The sequence below is a fragment of the Antechinus flavipes genome, chromosome 1 (assembly GCF_016432865.1).
Source record: "Antechinus flavipes isolate AdamAnt ecotype Samford, QLD, Australia chromosome 1, AdamAnt_v2, whole genome shotgun sequence".
Lineage (NCBI taxonomy): Eukaryota > Metazoa > Chordata > Mammalia > Dasyuromorphia > Dasyuridae > Antechinus > Antechinus flavipes.
The window spans coordinates 109,045,630-109,070,889 of NC_067398.1; the positions used below are offsets into that span (position 1 = coordinate 109,045,630).

Consider the following 25,260-nt stretch of genomic DNA (forward strand, 5'->3'; position numbering starts at 1 on the left):
AGCTTAGAAAATTGAGACCCAAAGACTTGGAAAGATTAGGTTGTTGATAATAGTAACCTGTACAGCTAAGATTTAAAACCAGTTCTTTTGACTCCAAATTTGGCTCTCTTTCCTCAACTTGGAGGAAAGGATCACGTGTAGTATCATACTCGCTAATCAGACAGTAGACCTTTGCTTTTTATCCAGTTAAGACGGCCCTCAATAGGGGGTCATTAACCACTAGCCTTCATTTGTTATTCCTCTGGTCATTTCTGAACGCTTCTCTCCTGGAGGCAAATGCAGATTCACCTGATCATTCAGTAAGTATATGAAACAGTTTAATTCCTAGAGCATGCAGTCATATGCTCTATGGTAAGATTTTTCTACCTGTTAATTATCAAAAACAATTTTTGTGTTCTGTGTTTGTGTCACATCCTTCTACTCTCTATCCTCACACAGGCTAGCATTTTCTTTTTTCCCCCATGACTAAAACATACATTGATGCCAAATCATTAAAGATATCTAATACTAAGCTATAAAGTTTTATCTTAATTTGAACAACAGGAAATCAATGAAAGATCAAAAAAGACTTCTGAGATTAGTCTATAGCGCAAAGGAAGTAGAGAGTGAATGTGAGGTCAATTCTGTAAGAAGGATCCAAAGTTAATAAGAACCTATTCTAAACAGTTTTATAATTGGTACCCTCTCCTTCAATCACTATCCCCTCGATTCTCCACGTTAATCTTAAAATGTTGTTTTGTTCAAATTAGTACCTTAAGCAAAAAAGAACTTAAACAATTGAGGATGAGTGACTGGAAGGTAAAAATTAACAGAAAAGGAAGGACTGATTGGAGCTATTATATGAGTTAAAACTTCAGATAGGCAGAGTTTGATAATAATGGCACAGTAGTCATGTAAAGCTACATAGTAGGCATCTGGAGGTTGGAGACTAGGTTAAAAGAAAACAGACTGTAGACTGAACCATTCATCCACTGAAAGGATACAAGAACCAAGAATGAATGAGGTCATCTACAACTTAGCTTCTTAAATTGTGATTCTCAACTCATATGGTGTTTTGTAATTGAATGTGGGGCTTGCAAAACTATGATTTATTATCGGTAAATGTTTGATTTGTATATCTATTATGCAAACCCGTAGATGCAGGGTCACATGTGGATTTTTAAAAGGTTAAGAAGCCCTGATTTAGAGAAGTGGAGGAGGCTAAAGGGCAATGCAACTCTGAGAAATACCCTATTTAGATGACAGGAAAAGGAGAAGCCAATAACAGAACATAAAGGAAAGTTGGAGAGCTCTAAGTGAGAAGATATTGCAAGGTCAAAGTCTAGGCAAGACAATTTCAAAGGTCTAGTGATTAAGTATTCATTAAAGAATAAGTTTGTCAAAGAATACAAAGTTTCTAAAATCTAGCTTAAAGAAATTAATATAAATTGATCATCTCTACTTGATAATGTAATATAAAATATTCAGCTATTTTTGACAGACAATTTTCTCTTAAGACTTAATCCTACAAAGTTCAAATCATATAGTAATAGCATCACTGCTGTTTCTTTTGAAGTTTTCTCTTTTTTAACAAAAGCTATTATTAAAAAAATCACCATTAAAAAACATCATACTAATTAAAAATTAAACAGACATGAAAAGAACTATAAACATACTTGCCGAATGTCTCCTTGGGAAATCAGGATAATATAATATGTTTCTACATTAGGTCATTCTCAAACTTATTCAGCTTTAGAAACCAAAACATGACAATCATTTTTACATCATGGGTCTCTCCAAGTGGTCAAATCCATTTCATGTCCCCACTCTACCACAGATGGTTAGAGGGTATGGCTTAGAAGGACAAAATTTGCTTAGAATCTAACGTTAAGGCTTCTTACCATTCACTGATGTGAAATTATTTCCATGATTAAATCATTACAAATCTGGGGATATCCTGAATTCACAATTATGCTAAAAAAAAAAAAACTGAAGTGAAGTTGATATGACTTAGAATTGAAAGGAGATTTAGAGATTATCTAATCGAATCTCCTCTTTTAAAAGACACTGAAGTGCCAACAAGCCCAAATGAACTACCCAAGGATATGGAATTACTGAACAGGAGACTTAAGATTTAGAAACAATATCTTCAAACAAAATCCTCTGAATTTATTATTATAGGATTCTGCATATTTATTTTGTCAGCCACTACCATTCCCTCTCCAATTCAATTAAACAGATATTAAGAGCCATTTATTATGCACAAGGTACCATGGAGGCTGTTAGGGATACAAAAATAGAAATAGCCTTTGCCCTCTAGGAATTTACTGTGGAGATACAACAGGTACACAGAGAAACAAATATAAAGTATTTTGAGGAAGAAGACAGCACTAATAATGATATTGCTCATCATTTCTTACAGCACAATAATATTCATCACAATCATATACAAACAACTTGTTCATTCCCCAATAGATGGACATCCCTTCTCTTTCCAGTTCTCACCACCACTAAAAGTGTGGCTAAAAATATTTTTGTACATATAGGCAGATTCTTTTCCTTTTTAAAAAAAATCTCTTTGGAATACAGACCTAGTGGTAGTATTACTTAGTCAAAGAATATGCAGAATTTTATAGCTCTCGTGGCATAGTTCTGAATTTTTCTACAGAATGGCTGAATCAATATACAACTTCACCAACAGTGCATTAGTGTTTTAATTTCCCCACCTCCCTTTCAATGTGTTACTTTTATCTTAAACAATCTAATAGGTATGGAGTCATAGCTCAGATTTCTCCAATCAACTGTGATTTAGAGCATTTTTATATGACTAAAGCCAACAGTTCTAACAAAGATTAGTTTTGAAATATTTATCATTTTTTATGGACCATAGAAATTGCATCTTTCCTTATGCTCCCATTTAAAAAAGCTCTGACCTGTATGGGTTTTGGAAGTTATCATTTCTCTGACTTTTACATAGCTGTTTTAAGGGTCTATTTTTTTTTTATCAAGTTTCTTTTAAAAGGCACTGGATCTAATCTATTACTTGAGAATTGTGATTTCAAGAAAACCTTACATTTAAGACCTTACTAGATTTGGAACTATATCAAAGGGTTATAAAACTGTGCCTACCCTTTGATTCATTAATACGACTAAGGAATACTATTCTAAAGAAATCAAAGAAAAGGAAAAAGGATCTATTTATACAAAACCAATTATACTCTATATAGTACAATATATAGTATGTATAATATTGTATGTGTGTGTGTGTGTGTGTGTACACACACACACGTGGTGGCTCCTTTTTTAGTTTAACTAAAACAAAAGTTACAAAAGACTCTGAGAAACGAAAGACCAACTAAAAGTAATCAATTGCAAAATCTTTACATGAATAAAGCAGAATGCTAAGAAATCAAGATCATTTTTCTTTAAGTGTATCTTTTCAAGTGCACATGAATGTTCATGAATGACAGAGTATTCCACAGTTAAGCATGGTTATTTAAAAAAATGATAGCTATCTTGTGCCTGAAAGAGTCCTGACTTGGGGGTTCAGAAGAGGCCCGAGTTTGAATTCTGTAACAGTATTTACTGGCTATGTTAATCCTATCAAACAATAACTCTGAACTTCAGTTTTCTTATCTACAAAACGAGGGCAATATTTGTATTGCTAAACTTACATGGTTATTTCTAGGGAAAAAAAACTGTAAACCTTAACACACTATAAAATTAAACTGTTCACAAGTAAATTTTAATTTTACTTGTGTCTAAAACAAACTGAATAAGGGTTAGCTAAACTACAGTGTTCAGTTCCCAAAGCTTTCCACTCTCCTTAACTTCTTTATTGCCAGTCCTTTTAGCAGTCTCAACTCTCAACTATTCCTATTAAGCCCTTCTGTCCATTCCAACCAAGATCATAGCCACTTATGCTGGCCTGTTATAATGGTGAACTTCATAATGATTCAAAATAATCAAAAGTAGAGCTCATAATAGCAACCATGACAAGAATGAAACAGCACAAGACAATGGGAAGAGGAAAAACTTAAACAACAGTTAGGAAAAGCATAACCTGGAAATATCTATTTCTAAATCTTACTAAGTTAATCTGGAAATCTGAATTGATGGGTACAAATCTGCAATAGGTTATTTTCTGAGAGAAACTCCCTAATGTATGTATTTTTGTATTTTTTATTCTAACTTTTATAAGACAAAAATGTGTTATTTTAAACAATTCAAAAATGATTTTGATTTTTTTTTTTGGTCACTTAGGTCTAACAGAAAAATTTAAGGCTTCTCCTATTTTATTGCTGGGTACATGTTTGTACTAATGGCTTATTTTTACTAATGTTTTAAATGCAAAAGAATAATTTTTTGGGGGGGATTTTTGCCAAAATATAAGCATTATTCAATTCTACTTAGAAAAATTCATAACTAGGAGGATGATTTCTATTTCAAACACAATGTGCTAACTCAATAACAATATTAAAAATAATGATTCTTTATTTGTAGTATATGACTATTATGTTATATATTCGGGCCATCTCACGCCATTCAATATTTTTAAGAGTTCTAAATTGCATGGTTTTCTATTATAACATTTGCCAGTCGACAACATATAATTTTGCTATAGGGTTAAGGGAACTACAGAAATATTGTTTTATAATTTTATCTCAAATTTCAAAGCAGGGGAAGAAGGGAATTGATCATCTATGAAAACCACCTATAAGTAAAGAATGATTCAATACTGAGACTATCTTTAGGCAATCAATAATATTAACTCAAATTTTTCTTTGTTAAAAAAAATTACAAGTTAGTTTTAAAAAGCATGATTTCTTGAATAATTTTGAATTCTAACACTGATCCTTCCATGTTAAGATTCTTTTTTCTTCTTCAGACTTTTGGCTTCTACAAACCAAAGCAAATATGAATAAGGTCTTCATAATAACACAACCACTTACTCATCATACTCGATATAATAAACAACATCTTCACTGTTCACAGAATGAGAGTGAGATGTGGAAGGTGCACCATCCAATTTATTTGTGTTTCCTCTGGAATGATCGTGATTTAAATTTCCATTAGTCCTTTTGCCACTCTTTGCTTTCGCTTTGCCACTTTTAAGTTGTTTTCTTGCTGGGGACACACTCTTTATATGAGCTTCAAACCAAGAGCCAAGGGAATCATCTCGAGCATCCACCAATTCATTTATCTGAAAAACAAATTTTAAAAAAGCATTCATGAACATTTTAAATGATAAAGTGCTTATAGAACTAGAATAAGTTACCATATTTAACTATATTTTCCAAAGAACTTTGGACAATAAGAAGTAATTGTATAACATTCTATGTTATTAAAATAAATTTAAAAAAAATTTCATTTATATTTTTCCAAAGCATGTAATTAATTTTCAAAGAATCAGAAAAAACAAATAAAGATATTAATAAAATGGCTTATTTTAAATTTATTTTTTAATAATTTATTTATAAATTTATTTTTTATAATTTATACATTTAAAAATTTATAAATTTATTATTTAAATTTAAATAAAATTTAGTTTTTAACTCATATTTAAGATTTGCTAAGTTTCCCTAACCGTTCTATAAAATGAGAAAAATACCCGATATTCCCAGATAATCCATCATAACAGTGTTGTGACATATCTTGAAGATATGATCATATCATAAAAGAGAGGAATAAGAAACAATAGCTTCTCTTTATAAAAGAAATAACCAAAAAACGTTAAGTAGCTGGGTATTAAAATAATGCTGGACAAAAGTTTTCTTCCTAAGAAATTATGACATTTTGGAGAAATAAAACGACATATGAATAACTGGAATTACACAGTTGGAACTAAAATAAGAAAAACTGATTTTGAGGCCATATACTGATTAAATGAAATGCCACAGTATTATTACTAAAAATTGATAATATAGAATTGATCATTAAACTGTGATTCTTTCATTAAACAGTAAAATTCTTTCAGTAGAACAAAATTACATTAGGTAATGTATGTAAAATGTTGTCTACATGATAAATAAATATATAAATATCAAGCCATATGTGGATGACTAGAAGAATGATGGAGTAGGGGAATGCTTGGAGGATAGAGAATCATTTCAGTTTTGAATATGTTGATTTTAAGATACCTACAGTTGGACATCTAGGTGGAGATGGAAGTGGAGATGGAAGGAGGCTGGAGCTGGATAAGTAAATCTTAGAATCATTGGATAAAAATAATTGAATCCATGAGAACTGATAGGAACACCAAGGAAATCATGTAGAGGAAAAAGAGAAGAAAGCCCAAGGTAGAGCTCTGTGAGTTATATTTGGTTAGAAGGCATGATCCAGACAACAATCCAGTGAAGAAAAACTGACAGCAGTCAGATTAGGAAGATAAGCAGGATTACAGTTTCTAGTAGAAGGTGAGATTTTAGCTGCTATTTGAGGGAAACCAGAAGGTAAAGATAAGAAAGAACTCTCTATGCATGAAGAATAGTCCCTGAATGCTCAGAATCAGAGATGGCCTTAAGGATTGCACTGGAAAACAGACTGGGAGAGTGGGGATGGGGTAGAACAACTACTTTTCCTTTTTAAGGATCCTGGCTTGTTATATGCTGGGTGATTTTTGTTGATCAAAACATTTGTAGTTACTGCCTTAATTTATTGGTTCAATGTGATCCTAGATTTAAGCTCAAAACTTTAATCTTTAACTTTCCAACCTATCCATTAAGAATTTTACACTTATTGAATAGAAACAACACTCATACCATTTGAGAAATGTCATGAGATGAGATTAAATATTCATTTAATATGTTATTCAGTGAAGATACATAATTTGATTTCAATCATATACATTAATGATGAATAAGTTTTGATTTATTTTGCTCATAATTAAGGAACTTACCTGGGATCACACAGTTAATAAGAGTGCATTTGATCTCACAGCCTGTTGACTCCAGGCTGCTAAGAGTGTTGGACTCGAAGCTTTATGCAATTTATCTTACCTTCTCATGGCACTATAACACTAAAGAAAGCCACTCATTCTACTGTCAAACTGATCATTACCAGTGGTTTTATTAGGGCTAATCTACAATCCTCATCACCCTCTCTTCTACTTGACCTATACTTTACACTCCATCACATACTCTGGAATCCAGAGACACTGAACTCCATCTTTCAGCTCTGGACATTTTCACTAGCCTTCTCACATGCCTAGAAGGTTCTCCTGGCTCCCTTCAAGTCCCAGTTAAAATCTCACCTTCTTCAGTAAGCCTTTACTATTCTCTCTTAATTCTAGTGCATTTCTTCTATTGGTTATTTCTAATGCATCCTTTTTATAGCTTGTTTATACTCAGTTAATTATATGTTGTCTCCCTCATTAAAATGTGAGCTCTTTGAAAGCACAGAATGTCTTTGTAACCACAGCCTTTAGCAGTGTCTGGTATACAGCAGGCATTTATTGAAGGTTTGCCAACTTCCTAGATCATAAGAATAGTTTCATCACATTGTCTGGAGGACTACCCAGTCAACAGTACTTCTAGAACACAACAGAGCTGTGTTTCAGGGGTTTCTGCTGGATCTGAGGTTCCAGAGCTGACTCAAAATACACGGAGATCCTACTATATCAATCCATTTAGTATTGTCTTACTTTGCCATCATTGCTGTTCTCATGAAGGGGAAAACAGAACAAATACTTATTAAGTACAAATGTGCCAGGCATTGTGCTAAGTATTTTTACAAATATAGACTTTGATGAAATTATTTGCCCTAGACCTATCATTTTCATAGATGTATTGATTTCCAAATATGGAAATTCCCTCCACTTATACAAACTGGTAACTCCTCTGTAGCTTAGTTTTTGAATGTTAGTTTAGGTACTGAAGTTATTTGCCCATGATTACACCAAGCAATTAGATTTCAGAGGAAGAATTTGAACTTAGCATTTCTGACTTTAAGACTGGCCCTCTATATATCAGTCTTTAAGTATAAAATATTTCTAAAAATATCAATGAGTAATCTATAGATGTGGTTCTCCCTCTAGTAATTCAAAATGCATCTCATGAACCTCATTTTGTGCAACTATTATTGATGTGCTCCCCCAAATCCACTAGGTAAGATCTATTCAAACTATTCCTTTTGATATCCTGAGGTTTTATATATATATATATGCACCCACATGCCACATTGTTATTATTTTTGATATCAGAAACCTGAAGATGTTATTTAACTAAGATGCCAATCCAGTGAATATTAAGGTCAAGCAAAGAAAACAATCACATCTACTTAAACTGCTTGCCCTGATCACAGAGGATGTCTAGTACAGAGTCTAGATGGAAGAACTTAAAAAGATGGTTTTATCTTCCAAATGCATGCTTGCAAATTACAAATGACACTGTGCTGAATGTATCAAGCTCCTTAATATTGTTCTTCCCCCAAAAGTTTTTAAAAACAAATTTCAACATTGCATATTCCAAACTCAGTTGACATATGTTGGTTAGCTTTACTGAACTGCTTTGATAATAATAATAATAATAATAATAATAATTTATGTATTACTTATGACCGGCCAGACATTGTTAAACAGCTTACAATTATTTCACTTGATCCTCAAAACAACCATGGGAAGTTAAGTGCTATTATTATCTTCATTTTGCAGATAAGGAAATAGCTAGTAGTTACGTGACTTGTCCAGGGTTACATAGCTAAAAAGTATCTCAAGTCACATTTGAACTCCTGTTTTCCCTGCTTCAGGTCTATTACTGCATTTACTTTGCCACATAGAGTTTACTGGGTAAGGGAGGGACATATTCAGAAACAAAAGAGATGTTAAAACAAAAGATACCAATAAAATAAGTTTCAAAAAAACTAGGTCATTTCAGAGCATGCATTCCAGCTGAAATCATATGTAAATACTTATTCCCTTCCCCCATCCATCTCTTTATTGGATCATCATTCATCTAATGCCCCCTAATTGTAGATACCAAGTCTGGATCCTGGACTTTTTCATCTTTTTTCTATGTTTTTATTTGATAATCTCATTGGTTCCCATGAGTTTATTTATGATCTCTATGCACTTACAGAATGATATAACCAAACCTTTCAAGCTTCACTCTTATTGCCAGCAGCCTTTAGAACATTCCAAAAAAGATTTTCTATAGGGCTTCAAAGTCAGTTTGTCCAAAACTGACATCAGGCTCACCACCTTAGTCTCAACTCTGCATTCTCTTTTGCCTCACATCTCCAATTAGATGCCAAATCAACTTTCTATCTCCACAGTATTTCACATTCATTCCCTCCCTTGTATTCAATACAGCCACTACCCCAGGCTTTTGTCATCTGGCTTCTGTATCTCAAGTTTCTTCATATAATTCACTGCTATACCACACAGATGCCAAGTGATTTTCCTAAAAATTCCCTACTATTAGACTCTCCCCTGGCCTCAGCTTCCTCATCAGGATTTTGGACGACACGACTTTTATGGTTCTTTTTACCAGCTCTAAATCTATTCTGATTCTAAATAAGTATAGAACCCAATAGTTGTCCCAGAGAACAGATAATAAAACGTACAACCCTTTTATAGGAAAAGGATTAGGGGTACAGAATGATACATACAACACCATAAAGGGTCACTATATTAGATGTTTTTGCTCAACTGACTCTGATGAAAAATGACACCAATAAAATATCTTTTTAAAAGAAGAAATAGGTGCAGCTAGATAATGCAGTGGATAGACTACCAGCCCTGAAATCAGGAAGACAAGTTCAAATCCATCCTCAGACACTTAATACTTCCTAGCTGTGTGACTTGGGCAAGTCACTTGATTTTAAATGTCTCTCAGGAGGAGGAGGAAGAGGATGAGGAAAAGAAAGAAAATTTGTTCCCAAGAGAATAGAGCATAACCAACCACACACAGAGGAAAGTGATTTTTTAAAAACTGTAATCTTTTATAATAATAATAAAATACTTGATTTTCCTCATTTGTAAAATGAGGTTAAACAGAAGACTTCTTTTTTTTTTTTTTAAACAGAAGACTTCTAAAGTTCCATCTAGTTGGAAATCTATAATCTTAATCTATCATATAGTTCCAAACCATTCAAAGTGATAATTTTTTTTTCAAAAATAAATATGAATGTGCTAAACAATATCTAAAGCAGGGGTTCTTAAACTATGGCCCATGGGCCAGATACGGCAGCGGGAGGACGATTATCCCCCTCACCCAAGGCTATGAAGTTTCTTTATTTAAAGGCCCACAAACAAAGTTTTTGTTTTTACTATAGTGAACTGGCCCCCTACTTAAAAATTTTGAGGACTCCTGATCTAAAGTAAGGGTTCTCCCTGGAAGTCCATGAACTTAGTTTCAAAAAAGAATTCAGATAGCTATTTCAAAATTATTCGTTTCCTCTGGAATTCCATGTATTTTATACATTTAAAATCATTCTAAAAAAGAAATTCACAAGTTTCACCAGATGGCCAAAGTATTAAGATAAATTGATGAACATGACATTAGGACAGCCTAAATTTTAGCCTTGTGAGAGCTAGACTTCAACAAAGCACTGACAATTTCATGGACTCTATATAAGAGACAGATAACTGTGGGATAGAGTCAAAAAAAGGTTAGAATATAGTTGGACTACTCTGAAAGCTTTCTCTCTCTCCTACAGCATGACAAAAATCATATTAACTATTTTGGCCACATTACTGATCAGTCATTAGAAATTGAGGTTTGCTCACATCCCATAGACCTTTTCAGAATTGCCATCTAACTCTGCCTCTCAGATCTTATATTTGTCAAGAGAACATATTATACTTAAGTGGGAAGCTACAATTTCCCTTTTTTCAGTTTCATTAGGGAAGTGTTTTGATTTGGTAATTAAGAGACTATTGATAACTTTGGACAGTAGCTCCAATTGAATGATAAAATCAATTCAGATGAGAGTTTAGAAATGGATGGAGAGAGGAAATTGAGATTCTATAATTATAGAAAACTTAGTTTTCTCAAGGATTAAAGGCAGGAAAAAAAAGAGGTAAGAAGGACAGCTAGCAGGATGGTGAGATCAAAGTTTTTTTTCCTTCTTTCTTTTTTTTTTTTTTTTTTAAAGAGGAGGCATAAGAAAGTTTGCAGGCAGCAGAGAAGCAGCTAGAAATGGATACAGAGACTGAAAAATGGTGAGAGCAGGGATGACAGAGGGGGAGATTTATTCAAGAAAACTGAATATAATGAAATTAAGGGAAAACAGAAATATAAAAGAGTTCATCTTGGTAAAAAAAAAAAGGGAGGGGGGTACTTTTTCATGCTTTCAGTTGAAGAAGAAATGGGGAAAGACATCTAGGTAATGTGAGAAGGGGAGAAAGGGGAGAAGAGGTAGACATTGAAAAAATGAGTTTTACTACTGGCTCTTTTAGTTCTAAGGTGTTTCAGCTTCTATTTTTCTTTTATGGATATTTTGTGTAGTCTAACTTGAAACATAAAAATAGGTAATATTTCTTTCCGATTCTTTTTAGTCTACATCTTAAAAAATTTTGCAAGGTACCTGGTCATTTTTATATTTTCACCAGTCTTTGTAAGATATACTCCATTTCTGACCAGGAATTTTTCACCCCAAGGATACTATGAAATGAGATCCAAAATTCCAAATCATATTCTTAAGACTGCTACCACCTTCTTAGCCAGCTATTAACTTCAAAATTCACTTTTCTTTTCTCAATGAGGAAAATTCAAGCTCTACTCTTATGGTCTTTCCCCACTAAGACTCATTAATAATTGCAAATACTTTTTAAGGTTCCTTCTGGAAGTGTCACCTATATCCATGTGCATCTCTAAGTTCACAGGTTTTAGTTCTTTAGAAATCATGGTAGGATATATTAATATTATAGATTTGGAAGTTGGAAAGGTCCTCATAAGCTATTAGTTCAATGCCTCACATTTTGTAGATAAGGAACCAAAGTGAAGAAAAATTACATAATTTAAAAATAATAAAGCTATTAAATGATTCATTATGATAAAATTTGAATTCAGATATTCTTGACTCAAGTCCAACATTCTATCCCCTTAAGTAATGTTATGTTTCAGAGGCAGTTAAGTGGCACAATGAATAAAATGCTAGACTTGAAGACAACAAGACATGTTCAAATCCAGCCCTGGACACAAACTAGCTTTTTAACACTGGACAAATCATTTAAACTCTGCCCAGTTATCTCATCTGCAAAATGGGAGTGATAATAATATCTATCTCCCAGGGTTGTTGTAAGGACAAAGCAAGATATTTGTGCAGTGCTTTACCAATTTTAAGTGTTATATAAATGCTAGCTATTATTATGTCTTGGATACCTGCCACAAGAAGTCAACAAACCCCTATTGTTATCAGGTCAAAAAGTAGCTGCCTTGGGATCCCTAAACAGAGAATCAGGACCTACTAACAATCAAGCTTTTCTTCCTTTGACTCGTTAGGTAATATCACCTGATAGTTTATGATCAATTCATTGAGAACCAAATCTTCCTCTTTTGAACTGCAAATGAATGAAACAGGTATGATCATACGCATGTCTAACATGCTGAAATTAGAATGAGTGAAGATTTGTTATTTTGCAAACCTACTGATAATCTCACCAAAAAACCTACTCAACTTCCAATATAAAGGAGAGGTTTTAAAAATGAAAATTATATAAGGGACTCATTAGATTTTAATGGCAGTACAATATGCAAAAGCATGGTATTACATCCAAATAGTTTATTTTTTTTAACTGAAAGAAAAACTAGTTAACATTTTAGTGTGCAATAAATGAAAAAGTTCTAGCTTAAAAAAAAAAAAACCTAATTCTGATGCTTAGCGTTCCTTTCAATATTCCTAAAAAATAATAATAATTAAAAGGGCATTAAAACTATCACCAGTTCTATAGTGTTTTATCTCCTAAAAAGTAAAAGAATTTAAATCCAACCAAATAGTTTTTTGTTTTAGACTTTTGCAGATTTGTATGGAAGTACTTTGTGCCTGTTCATTTTTCTATTCCCATTGCACTGTGAGCTCTAATCATGAGTGTACTCGACCTAAACATTAACAATGCCTAAACTTCAGCTGTAGCTGTACTCAGTTCAGTATCAGCAAATTTCCATGGCAACTGAATATTAATTGAGATGAGTAAAAAAGAACGTTTAGAGTTACAGCCAAATCAAGTCACTATTGCAAAGCTTACTTCTAAGTCATATGAGAGGAAAAGAGAGGAAACATTTCAAAAAATACTTTTAAAAGTAGAATCTAAAAATTCTAAAAACAAAGCTGAAAAATCCTTTGGTGGGCAATATATGTTTGGCTTCTTTTATGGAGTTTATAAATGGCCATATAAATCAGATTTTCCTGTAACAAATGACATTAAATTTAAAAAATAATGAGTTTGAGACAAAAAAACCTACAAATATTTTTGTAAAAAATTAATCAGTTCTCAATTTATTGGGTTTATATATCTAATTTTTTTAGTGTAGGTCATATTTGTTTTAATAATGTTGAACAAGATTTTTAAATTTTTGGCAAATTATAAGTACCATTTTGCTATCTTCAAATTCTTCATTGTATCCTTGAAGTAAACCTGTATTCTTAAAGCTTATAACAACACAAGGCAAGTAAAAAAGGATTCAGGCATGGCCTTGACTCTGAACTAGTCTAGCTAGCCAGTTAAGCTTAGAAAGGCTCATCAAGTTTATCATGGGGTAAACAAAATTTTCATCCACAGTAACTAACTCTCAAAGGTTTTCTGCTATCTCATGAAGATATTACAATATGCATTGGTGCAAGGCATGCCCACACCAATGAAATCAGGTATGAAATTTACTAGATATTAAATGAAGTAGTCATAATCATGACAGACTAAAATAAGAGAAATCACTGAAAACCAGAAAATAATTAAAAATTTTAATCTTAGAAATCTTCATGAACCATCAATCAAACCTTTCCCCCAAATGACTGATGTATAGACGGCCTCTATGTAAACTTGATCTATGTAAAATTTTTCTAAATCTTGGTCTATTTGCCTGAAAAATGAAGGGTTTTAGAATGGATTCAAAGGTCCTTTTCAGCTCTTTAAATCTTATGCTTCTAAAAGAAATGAACAGATTGTAAAACTGAACTTCAACAGAAACTGCTAACATTTTTACAGTATCTAAAACTTAAGTTGGAAAGAAAGGGAAAAGGAAAGGGAAAAAGAAAGGAAAGGGAAATGGAAAGAGAAAGGGAAAGGGAAATAGACCTAAATTGTATTCATCAGCTGGAGGGAAAAAGTGTTTTGTTTTGTTTTTCCTATCCAAAACAGCTAAAAATCAGCAAGACTCAATTTTGTAGGGTTGAGGGCAAACAGGCTGGTGAGACAAAAAAAAAAAATTAATGTTATAAAAAGCTATTTGACAAGATAAAAGCATTATGATACTGAAGATACTCTTTAATGTAGCAATCTCATTATATTTCAAAGATGTTCAAAGAAAAAAATTACTTCCACCAAAAATAGCAATAGCTGCATTATTCTTAATGTTTTTAAAATTAGAAATATCAATGATATCCAACTATTGGTAAGAAGTGAATTAAATGTTGATCAATGAAACAGAACACTACTATGCAATAAAATAAAAAAGAAAAATGATTTCTATAGAATGATAAAGAAAAGAGTAGAATTGGAAGAAAATATACACTTACTACCCTACACCTACATAAAAGCCAAAGATAATATTTTCAGTATGCAATGCACAAGATTAAAAGGGGAAGTACTTATTTTCAATCAGAATGTAAATGATTTAGAATCTATGCCATTATTTATTCACCTTCATGTTGTTTACCCATTAAGAGTATTAACGAAGTTCATAAGATCTTAAGATTTATTTTAAAAGAAATGGAGGGGATTAGATTAAACTATTTAGACTTTTTCTCTGACAAAAACTTCGGCAGCTCCATGAAACATGTTATAAATAGGAATTATCAGGTCTTGAATAATGAAAAATTCAATCCAACAAGTGCTTATTTAGCATCCACTACATGTAAGGCACTATGTAAGGTTCTGGAAATACAAATTCAGAAACAAAATTATGCCTATCTTCCAAATGTGTTATATTCTCTGGGGCAGGGTACAATGATACAGTGGAAAGAACATTTGATTTAAAATAGAGGACATGAGCTTCAAATTCTGGCTCTCAATACCTGTGTGATGTCACCAGACAATGTATTAATCTCAGTTTCCTCATCTACAAAAGGAGCTTGGTTTAAAGACCTGAGAATTCTTCCAGCTTTAAGACCATGGTCCCATGATCTTATGAACACAGGAAAATGAGTACAAATAACTGAAGAAAGAGATAAAACTCAAGGACCCAAGAACCTATGTGGAGGAAAGTTGACATCTGAACTGCTTTCAGGGCATCATCATTTCACAGATCAAGAAATCTCAACAGTCATTAGTCCAACCTATACTAAAAAGAAATCCCTGCTCTTCATTATCAGACAAGTTGTCATCCGTATTTTCATGGAAGATATCTAACGAGGAGAATCTTTACGATTTTTTAGGTTAGGTAATTTTCCCTGACACCAACCTTTATTTTACCTCTGCAAACTTCTATTACTCTGATTTCATCCCCTAGTGCCACATGAATGGGTCCAATCACTTTTCCTTTTCTCCTCTAGGTTAAATACCACCCCATTCCTTCAAGAAAGCCTCATAATACTTTGGATATTGGGCTTTAAATAGCCTGATTGACTTTTTTTTAGAGGATTTTCAACTCATCCACGTCATTTCTAAATTGTGAAGCCCAGACTGTCTATAATACTCCATGGAAGGAATATCATTTTCCTTTTTAAATTTTTTTTATTAAAACTTTTAACTTTCAAATGATATGCATGGATAATTTTTCAACATTAACCCCTGTAAAACTTGTGTTCCAATTCCCTCCCTTTCCCCTTACCCCCCTTCCTAGATGGCAAGAAATCCAACATATGTTAAACATGGTAAAGCATATATATGTTAAATACAACATATGCGCACATTTATACAATTATTTTGCTGCATAAGAAAAATCAAATCAAAAAGGAAATATTTTAAAAAGAAAATAAAATACAAGCAAACAACAACAAAACGAGTGAAAATGCTGTTATTATCTACCCTCAGTTCCCACAGTTCTCTCTCTGGGTGTAGATAGCTCTCTTCATCACAAGATTACTGGAACTAGCCTGAATCATCTTGTTGGAAAAAGCCATGTCCATCAGAATTGACCATCATATAATCTTGCTGTTGCCATGTACAATGATCACCTGGTTCTTCTCACTTCACTTAGCATCAGTTCATGTAAGTCTCTCCAGGTCTTTCTGAAATCATGGTGCTGATCGTTTCTTACAGAACAATAATAAGGAATATTATTTTCCTATTTATTCTTTGGCTGTCATATGCCATGGGATTTATTGAGCTTTCTCTCTCCTAAAGCCACAGATCTTTTTCAAACCAATTGCTATCTAATCATGGTTCCCCTATGTTGTGTTTGTCAGTTTGTTGTTTTGTTTGTTTTTGCTTTTGGAGGGAGGCAATTGGGATTAAATGACTTGCCCAGTTACAAAGCTACTGAGTGTCTGAGGCTGAATTTGAACTCAGATCCTCCTTATTCCAGGATTGGTGGTACTCTATTCCACTGAACTACGTAGTTGATCCCTTCCCCAGCCTCCCTCTTCTCCCCTCTCCCCATTGAGCTTTTAGACTTAAATTCATTCTTTTTTTTTTAATTTTTATTTAATAATTACTTTATATTGACACTCGTTTCTGTTCCAATTTTTTTTCCCTTCCTCCCTCCACCCCCTCCCCTAGATGGCAAGCAGTCCTTTATATGTTGGATATGTTGCAGTATATCCTAGATACAATATATGTTTGCAGAACCGAACAGTTCTCTTGTTGCATAGGGAGAATTGGATTCAGAAGGTATAAATAACCCGGGAAGGAAAACAAAAATGCAGATAGTTCACATTCGTTTCCCAGTGTTCTTTCTTTGGGTGTAGCTGCTTTTGTCCGTCATTTATCAATTGAAACTCAGGTCTCTTTGTCAAAGAAATCCCCTTCCATCTAAATATGTCCTCATACAATATCGTTGTTGAAGTGTATAATGATCTCCTGGTTCTGCTCATCTCACTTAGCATCAGTTCATGTAAGTCTCGCCAGTCCTCTCTGTATTCATCCTGCTGGTCTTAAATTCATTCTTTATTGAAATTCATTTCATTATGTTTAAGACAATACTTTGGTCTTCCAAGATATTTTGGGAATAGGACTGTCATCTCATATTAGCATTTATGATATGCTTCCTTGATAAAATGTCATCTATACCTTTATAAGTTATTAATAAAATATTAAACATCCCAGAAGCAAACAAAGACAGATGAAAGAATGAAAAAGCTTTAAGTTTTTAATATATGCTCAGCACTGTACTAAATGCTGAGGATAAAAATATAAAAGCAAAGACAGTCCCTAACCCAAAAGAATTTGTTATAATGGGGGAAACAACATATACAGGGAATTGGTGGTCTGGGATATTTTAAAAATTAGATATGTGAGTGTTGTTACAGTGGAGCAAACTGACACACTTAATCTTTCTCAGTTTCCAGGGACCTATCAGGGATGGCCTGGCTCAAAAGTGAGAAACTAAGTCCCTCAATGTATATAATAATAGTCTATTATCAAATTGCTGTGGAAGCTGGAAAATAATTAAGGCACAAATCAGGTACAGAACATCTCACAAGACAAAATGGGTAACACCATAAACAATTCAGAAGAACAAAAAATAGTCTTACTTGTCAGATATATGGAGAAAGGAAGAATTCATGATCAAATAGAGAGCATTACAAAATGTAAAATAGACAATTTTGATTATATTAATTTAAAAAGCTTTTGCACAAATATTAGAGGAAAGCAGAAAGGTAGCAAACAATCTTTATAGCAAGCAGTTCTGATTAAAAGCTTCATTTCTCAAATATATAGAAAATGGAATCAAATTTATGAGAATACAAGTCATTTCCCAAATGATAAATAGTCCAAGGATATGAAGAAGCAGTTTTCAGATGAAGAAATCAAAGCTATCTATAGGCATATGAAAAAGTGCTCTCAATCATTCTTGATTAGAAAAATGAAAATTAAAACTTTGGATATTATCTCACACTATTAAATTGGTTATATGACAAAAAAGGAAAATAATAAAACTGGGAGAGGCTATGAGGAAAATTGAGACCTTAATGCACTAGAGGTGCAATTATAAAATGACCCATCCATTCTGGAGAGCAATTTGGAGCTCTTTAACCAAAAGGCAGCCAAACTGTGTGTACCCTTTGATCCAGTATTACTACTATTACATCTATTTACCAAAGAGTTCATTAAAAAAAGAAAAAAGGATCTAAATGTGCAAAAATATTCATAGCAGCCCTTTTTATAGTGGCAAAATATTGGAAACTGAGAGGATGTCCATTAAGTAGGGAATGGCTGAGCAAGCTGTGGGATGAATGTAAAAGGATGGTTTCTAGCCCAGTGGAATTTCATCTCTTATTTTTGTTCCAACTATCATAACCCTCATTCCCCCATTACCTTTTCACTGATTATTATTAATTAATGTCTTGACTAATTTTTTAAATCAAAATTCTACAAAAAGAAAGATCCTTCACCATTAGGATCTTGAAATCTAATATTTTATTTGATTTATTGATTTTATTTTTAAAAGATTCTTCTGCTATCACTTGAGCCTAATTTTAAGAGTGAAATTTTAACATTTTTTTAATAGAAATGACTATTTTGACTAAGGATTAATCAACTACAAGACTAATTTAGAGGTAATTCAGTATCTTTAGGCCACAAAGTTGATGTATAGTTGTAGAAAATTTTTTAAATAAAATATATGCTTGGAATAACATAAAAGCAACAGCTGCTGTGTAATAAATGCTTAGACATAAGAAGGGAAAATAATCTCAGTCTGTTTGTTTTCCCACATCTTCTGAATTTCTTTTACACTAGTCTTCTTAGAAAGAAGACAGGCAAAGATGTTCATAATCAATTTCCCAAAGACACCAACTGTACATGGCATGGAATACCTAATCAATTTATATAGTCTCCACTTTAGCAACAAACATTCAACCGATACAGTAGAGTCCCTTTTGTAGATTCTCCAAAGCAGATCATAGCACAGAGAAATTCTGCTCCTAGTCAGATTTCTCAAAATGTGTGTTGGTAAGACAGCAATGGATAAGACAAAGTATATGGATGAGTCAGCAAATTAATATCTCAAGTGGGAATCAAACCAAAAACATGAAATACCTGTGATTTCATTGGGATATTTACTCTTTATAAGTCAATTAATGGTAAACATCAGCAAAGTTGTCTTGGCTGGTTTTTAAATGATAGGCATCTAGTCTGTGAGTAGGCATATCGTTATACTGGTATGATCAGCCAGTCAGACACACTGTAACCTGACTCCAATATAGTGATGTCATCATGGTTCTCCTTGAGAAACCAAGGACAATAACCAATCAGGCCTATGCTTGAAAGCTTTTCAACTTCAAAGGACTTCCTTGCACTTTGCTGGCAGAGCCTTCAGGGTCACTTTCAAACCACAATCAGGAACTATTTAAACAAGGAACAACTCATGTGCATATTATATTGATGATGTGGGTATTTTAATCAGTTCAGTTTGATGAAAGCAGAAAAATCAAGAACATTCATCAAAAGGCAGACCCACTAGGACATAACCATGGGAAGCCCTACTAAAGAATGGAAACAAAATTTCACCAAAACTAAGCTTTATAGAATGCTTTCTATCCATGCAATATCAAAATTCATAGAAAGCAATGAGACCAGTAATATCTTATTCATTTATATATTTCTAAAAAAGCAGCTGTCTATTTTAGATAGGTTTAAAGACTATAGAAAAGGAATATTTTCACAAGCTCTTGAAAAAGGAGACATAAATCTGACAACCTCAGAAGAGAAAGATTTTATAGGTAAAGGTATTGGGTTGTAAGAAAGAGAGAAGTAATATTATTGTATAGAAGAAATAAATGATCTTCATGGTAAAGAGGTTAAAAAAAGTAGTATAGAGGGTTTGAAGTTAAAGTATCAACTCATAGCAGGTTTTTGAACACAGAATAAAGCCTATAAATCTGGGGAAGCATGATGTGAGTAGATACAAATATTACAGTTAAAAAAATATTTTGAACAAAAATTTTGCATCCTCCTAAAAGATAACCAAAATTATAAGACACTTGCTTTGTCTCAAATTTTCCAAGTTTTTCTAACATTAGCACATTTTAAAACATAATGATCTGAATTTTCCAGCAATCCTGTGAAATTGTTCTTATAATAGCAAAGACACTAAGTCTGGGTCAATTTGAAGTTGTATGCAAGAGTAATAAACATCTTAGTATGAAAAAAATCACTTCCAAAGGAAAGAAAACTCCAGATTCTATCTACTGTATCACCTATATAGTCTCTAAGAATTAGATATTATTTACACAATAATTTTAGATAAAACCAAATTTAAACCAGGACATTCCATGAAATGGAGAACTATGTGAATGAATAAAGTATTAAACTTCTCCTAACAAAAAACCCATGGAATTTAAGCTCAGGCAAGAAAAGACAATAATTATAATAAGCAGAAAGAAATTAACAATAAGGAAATCATCAAAAATAATATTTTAAACATTATGATAAAAAGGCCTGAATAATTTACTTTAAAAGATAAGAATTAGTAACAAACTAAAGAAAACTTACACAAAACAATGTTTTAAGTATTCATAAATCTCCGGAGAAAAAAATTATCAAGTTTAAAGGAACAATGTTTTTATAAAAAGAAAATCTCCTACTACCCCCCCCAAAAAAAAACATTCAAAAGAAATCAAATAAACAAAAGGCAAAAGGTAAGTAACTACATGGAAGTTCAAAAATAAGTTAGCTGTTGGGCCAAAAAAGAAACCATAAAAAATTCAACAGGCTATTAAAAGACAATGATAAAAGTTGATATGTGGTTCAACAAACCACATACTGAAACAACTGGAAAGCAACAATAGCAGTTTCTGTTGTAAATATATATTTATGAAAATGTATGTTAATAAAAGAAAACAATTCTGTATTAGAGAAGTGATTAGAAGTCAAGAAAAAAAAGTATAAGGTGAATGTTGATGATTTAAGAGTGCTGGATAGAATCAGTACAATTTTACAATTTATTGACTATTAATCTAAGTTTTCAAAAGTTAGGGAAAAAAATCACCAAAATAAAAAGGGAGAGTTAAAGTTAATTTATCTTATACCTATCTGTATTATAATAAAGATTTTAAGTGAAATCAATAGACATTTACAAAAATATGGTATCAAAATTGTGAAAGCAAAATAAAATAGATTAATTTAATAGGAAGACATAAGGCAAGTCACTAATGAAATTCCTTCTATTTTTTTAATAATTAAAATAAGGCAGAAGATCTGAACAGAAATAGTGAATTTTCCTAAAACTTCAAGAAAAATGAATCACTTATTCATAAAGATCATTCAGAATCCATTCGGATCCTCAGGAAAGAATTTCAGGAAGCAAATCGGTTAACAATCAAGGCAAATTTTATTGTCAACAACCTTAGTTCTTAAAGGACCAGTGACAAAGGTCGCATATTTATATAAATTTCTGTGCCAGTTGTCACGGGCTGTATTAGTTCTCATGCAGTTAATTAACCAAAAGGAACAGAAAAACAGGATGTAGTTGCCCACCTGCCTAGTACTAGGGCTTAAATCATTCTGCATGTTTCAAAGCTCTCAAGAAACAGTCACTTACCTTTGCCCTAATCCAAAAAAACAGCCTGTGTAAAGTTTCCACTGTTGCTGGTTAAGTTTTCCATAGGACAGAGTATAAACTAAGGGCTAAGACCAATCTTCTCAACCATAATACAATTTCTCTAAATAAAATTTAGACTTAACTTTGACTTAATTCTTGTCAAGAAGAAAGTCCTCACTTTAAAAACATATAACAAAAAGAATTCTCTCATTAATGGATACAAATTTTTAAATTTAGATATAGCATTTAAAAAACTATTTATGACCAATAAGAATTTATTCAAAGAATAAAAAGATGCTTTAGTAGTAAGAAAATACTATCTCCTGTCAAGAAGAAAAATAATAAAAATCATATCAATAAATTTTGATTTGATTAAATTAAAGATCTATTGATGAATGAAAAGTATTTATACATACACAAAAAAGCAAAAAAATATACAGAAGTAGACGACTATACGTATTCCCAATAAGAAAGGAATCAAATTTGATCAGTAGCATTTAACAAAATATTAGATATGCTAGTAATAGCAATTAAGACATGAGCAAGTTGGGTTAAAACTCAAAAAAGAAGTGAAAATATCACCATTGGCAGATGCCTGAGTATCATCTAGAAAATCCAAGAAATACAACAAAAAATAACTGAGATGATTTCAGTAACAGGATAACAGCTAAATTCACAAGTGTCACTGACAATCTTAAGCATCTCACATTAATTACCCAGTTCAAATAAGTGATTATATTTACAATAAGATACCAGATAAGCTTATATAACAACAAGTCACACTTTAGACTTTCATACAGAAAAATAAAAAATATGACACATAATGAAGGATAGATATGTTGGAATCCTTACAAACTGTTAAGTCATTAGAGTTGATAGAGACAATAATTATCTAATTTAGCATGGTTCAGTATGATCGATCTGCTTACAAGGAGATGTTATGGGCCAGAAGAAACAAGGTACTAAGTAGAACTGATAAAAACAATGCTTGTATTCACATCTTTAGAGAGCTCATATAAGCAAGAAGCTCTTAGGGCCAGAAAGCACTCTGAGAGGAAACCTATAATCCCACTCTCTCAGAGGAGATCATATATAAGAAGCAGACAGAGGCTCAGTTCAGTTGAAAAGATTGAGAGGGGAGCATCGGTCAGTTCAGCCAGAAGCCCTCTCTTGGAGGCAAGAGAGATTCATTCCATCTTCCACCTTTGTGCTGGCTGAAGGCTGAAGGAAGCAGAGGGAGAAGCAAAGGACAAAGCTTCAAGAGCTCTTAGAACCAAGGAGAGAGAGAAAGAAAGCTCTAAGAAAGCTAATTGGGCTTGGAAAGAGATAAGAAATAAATGTTTGAACTTTATCACCTGGCTGCGTTTGGGGTGATTATTACTTTTAACTGAAACTAAGGCTGCCTCCAGAAAACCTCCCCGAGAAATCTGCTCACAGAGAGAACCATTATATTATATTAAAGAAGAAAAACACCACATGGGTAGCTAAATTTTTTTATAATGGTTGAATGTAATAGAAATTCAGAAATCTCTTCTAATAGTAACCAAATTACTCACTTGTTATTTAAACAACTAGGAAAAACATTAACAAAATGTAGATAGAAAAACAAACAAAAAGTACATTTAAGAAGGTAAAGACATAATAAAGGAAGACCAGTCCTATAAAAATCTAAAGTCATTTTAAAAAGCAGCATTTATCTGGTAAGTGAATTTTTAAAATGAAATACAAATTCTAGAGAAAGAACCTAAAGATTTAATGTTTGCTACTAAAAAACAGAATAGTCCATCTGTTCCAAAATAAAAGGAAATAAGAATTTCTTATAAAATAAACAGAAAAAGATACTAAAGAGCAAGACAGACAACCTAGAAAACTTCTATATTATTAAAGAAATGATTAAAGAATATATATGTAAACATAAAAAGCCTACCTAACTTCATTAAAGACAAATCTCACACTAAACTATCTATCGCCTTTTGACAGTTTGGTAATAGTGGCAAATCAGAGAAATGCTATAAATGCAGTTAACCAAGATTTTATCAAAGCACTTAATAAAACAGCTCACTGTATTCTTATGGAAAAGACAGAATGATGTGGGATAAGTAATAATAAGGTGAATTTACAATTGGCTGAATGACTAATCCTGGAGGTTAAGCTGAAATTTGTGAATTTGGTTTATATTTTTATAACATTTTAGACATTTTAACATTATTTATATTTTTATAATATTATTTTAATATAACTGGTTTCCTTTATACTATGCATTTTATTTTGCCCATTTTGAAACATTCTGAAAAGATTTTCATAGATTTAATTAGACTGTCATGCCATGACAAAAAAGATTCAGACCAATAGACTAGTCATTATTAATGGCTGAATGTCAATTTGAAAGGAGATCTTCAGTGAAATGCTTAAAGTAGGGATTTTTAAACTTTTTTCTGCTTATGACTCAGTTTCACTCAAAAAAAATTTTTTTTACATGATCCTGGGCATGCTGGTGTATAATATGGGTGTAACAAATCAAACATTTACCAGTTTTTAAAAATCATAATTTTATGATCCCTACATACAGTTATGCAACCTCACATGGGGTCACAACCCACAGTTAAAGGAGCTTTGGCCAAAAGGATCTTTATCTATTTTTGCAGTATTTAAGAATCATATTAATTATAAAAGTTAGCAACAGTTCTTGACTTCAAGGAACTTGGTTCTAATGGTGAGACATCATCTATAGAAAGGGGCATCTTAGTTTGCAAAGTCAGAAGAACGGCAAATGGTGGGGGCAAGAGGAGGAACATATCCTTTTTAGAAAAAAAATTGCATTATTGATTTAAGTGCAGTTTCAGAACTGGAAAGCATATGAGGGGCAAGGATGTGCACACATTAGCAATGCAGTTGACAAAGAAATGGCTGAAGAACAAGGCGGAAAATGACTCTTATCAAGGCTTTCTCTGATACAAAAATGAAGTATTCACCAACTGGGTTAGCAGGAGCTTGAGGGTCAGAATTCTGAAACTGAAAGGGCCAATGCTCTAGTTCTAGTTGCTAGGGAGCTGGTGAGAATGTGACCCAGGAGCAGGCATGAAGCATAGCTGGGGCCTGACTCAAAGAATGAATACCGATTCAAGATAGTTGGAAGCTCCAGAACAGGAGTTCCAAATATGTGAATAAATAGGAATGTTAGAACTTAGATGGTACATATATGTGACCATATGGAAGAACTAGATTTGTTTTTGCTAAGCCACAGAAGGCAGAAGAGTCAGGGGCTGATATGGCAAAGAGACCAATTAAGACTTGAGATAAGGTGTGACTTCCTGCCAATTAAAGTGGTCCAAAAGCAAGACAAGATGCCTCAGTTGCTATCTTTAAGAAAAAAAAAAAATCAATCTAGACTTAGAGCTAAAAAGGAACTTTTCAAGGGCACCTAATTCAATGCTGTCATTTTACAGATAAGGAAACTTGAGGCCCAGAGAGGTGAGATGAC

At 32.6% G+C, this 25,260-nt stretch overlaps 1 protein-coding gene across 2 annotated transcripts in view; it reads right to left on the bottom strand.

Annotated features, from left to right (window-relative positions):
* UHRF2 (ubiquitin like with PHD and ring finger domains 2) overlaps nt 1–25,260 on the bottom strand; it is a 163,825-nt gene that overhangs the window by 97,106 nt on the left and 41,459 nt on the right. For both annotated transcript variants that reach the window (XM_051987558.1, XM_051987566.1), the window contains exon 3: nt 4,932–5,182. In XM_051987558.1, the coding sequence (XP_051843518.1) occupies nt 4,932–5,182 (251 nt within the window). The remainder of the gene's footprint in view (nt 1–4,931; nt 5,183–25,260) is intronic.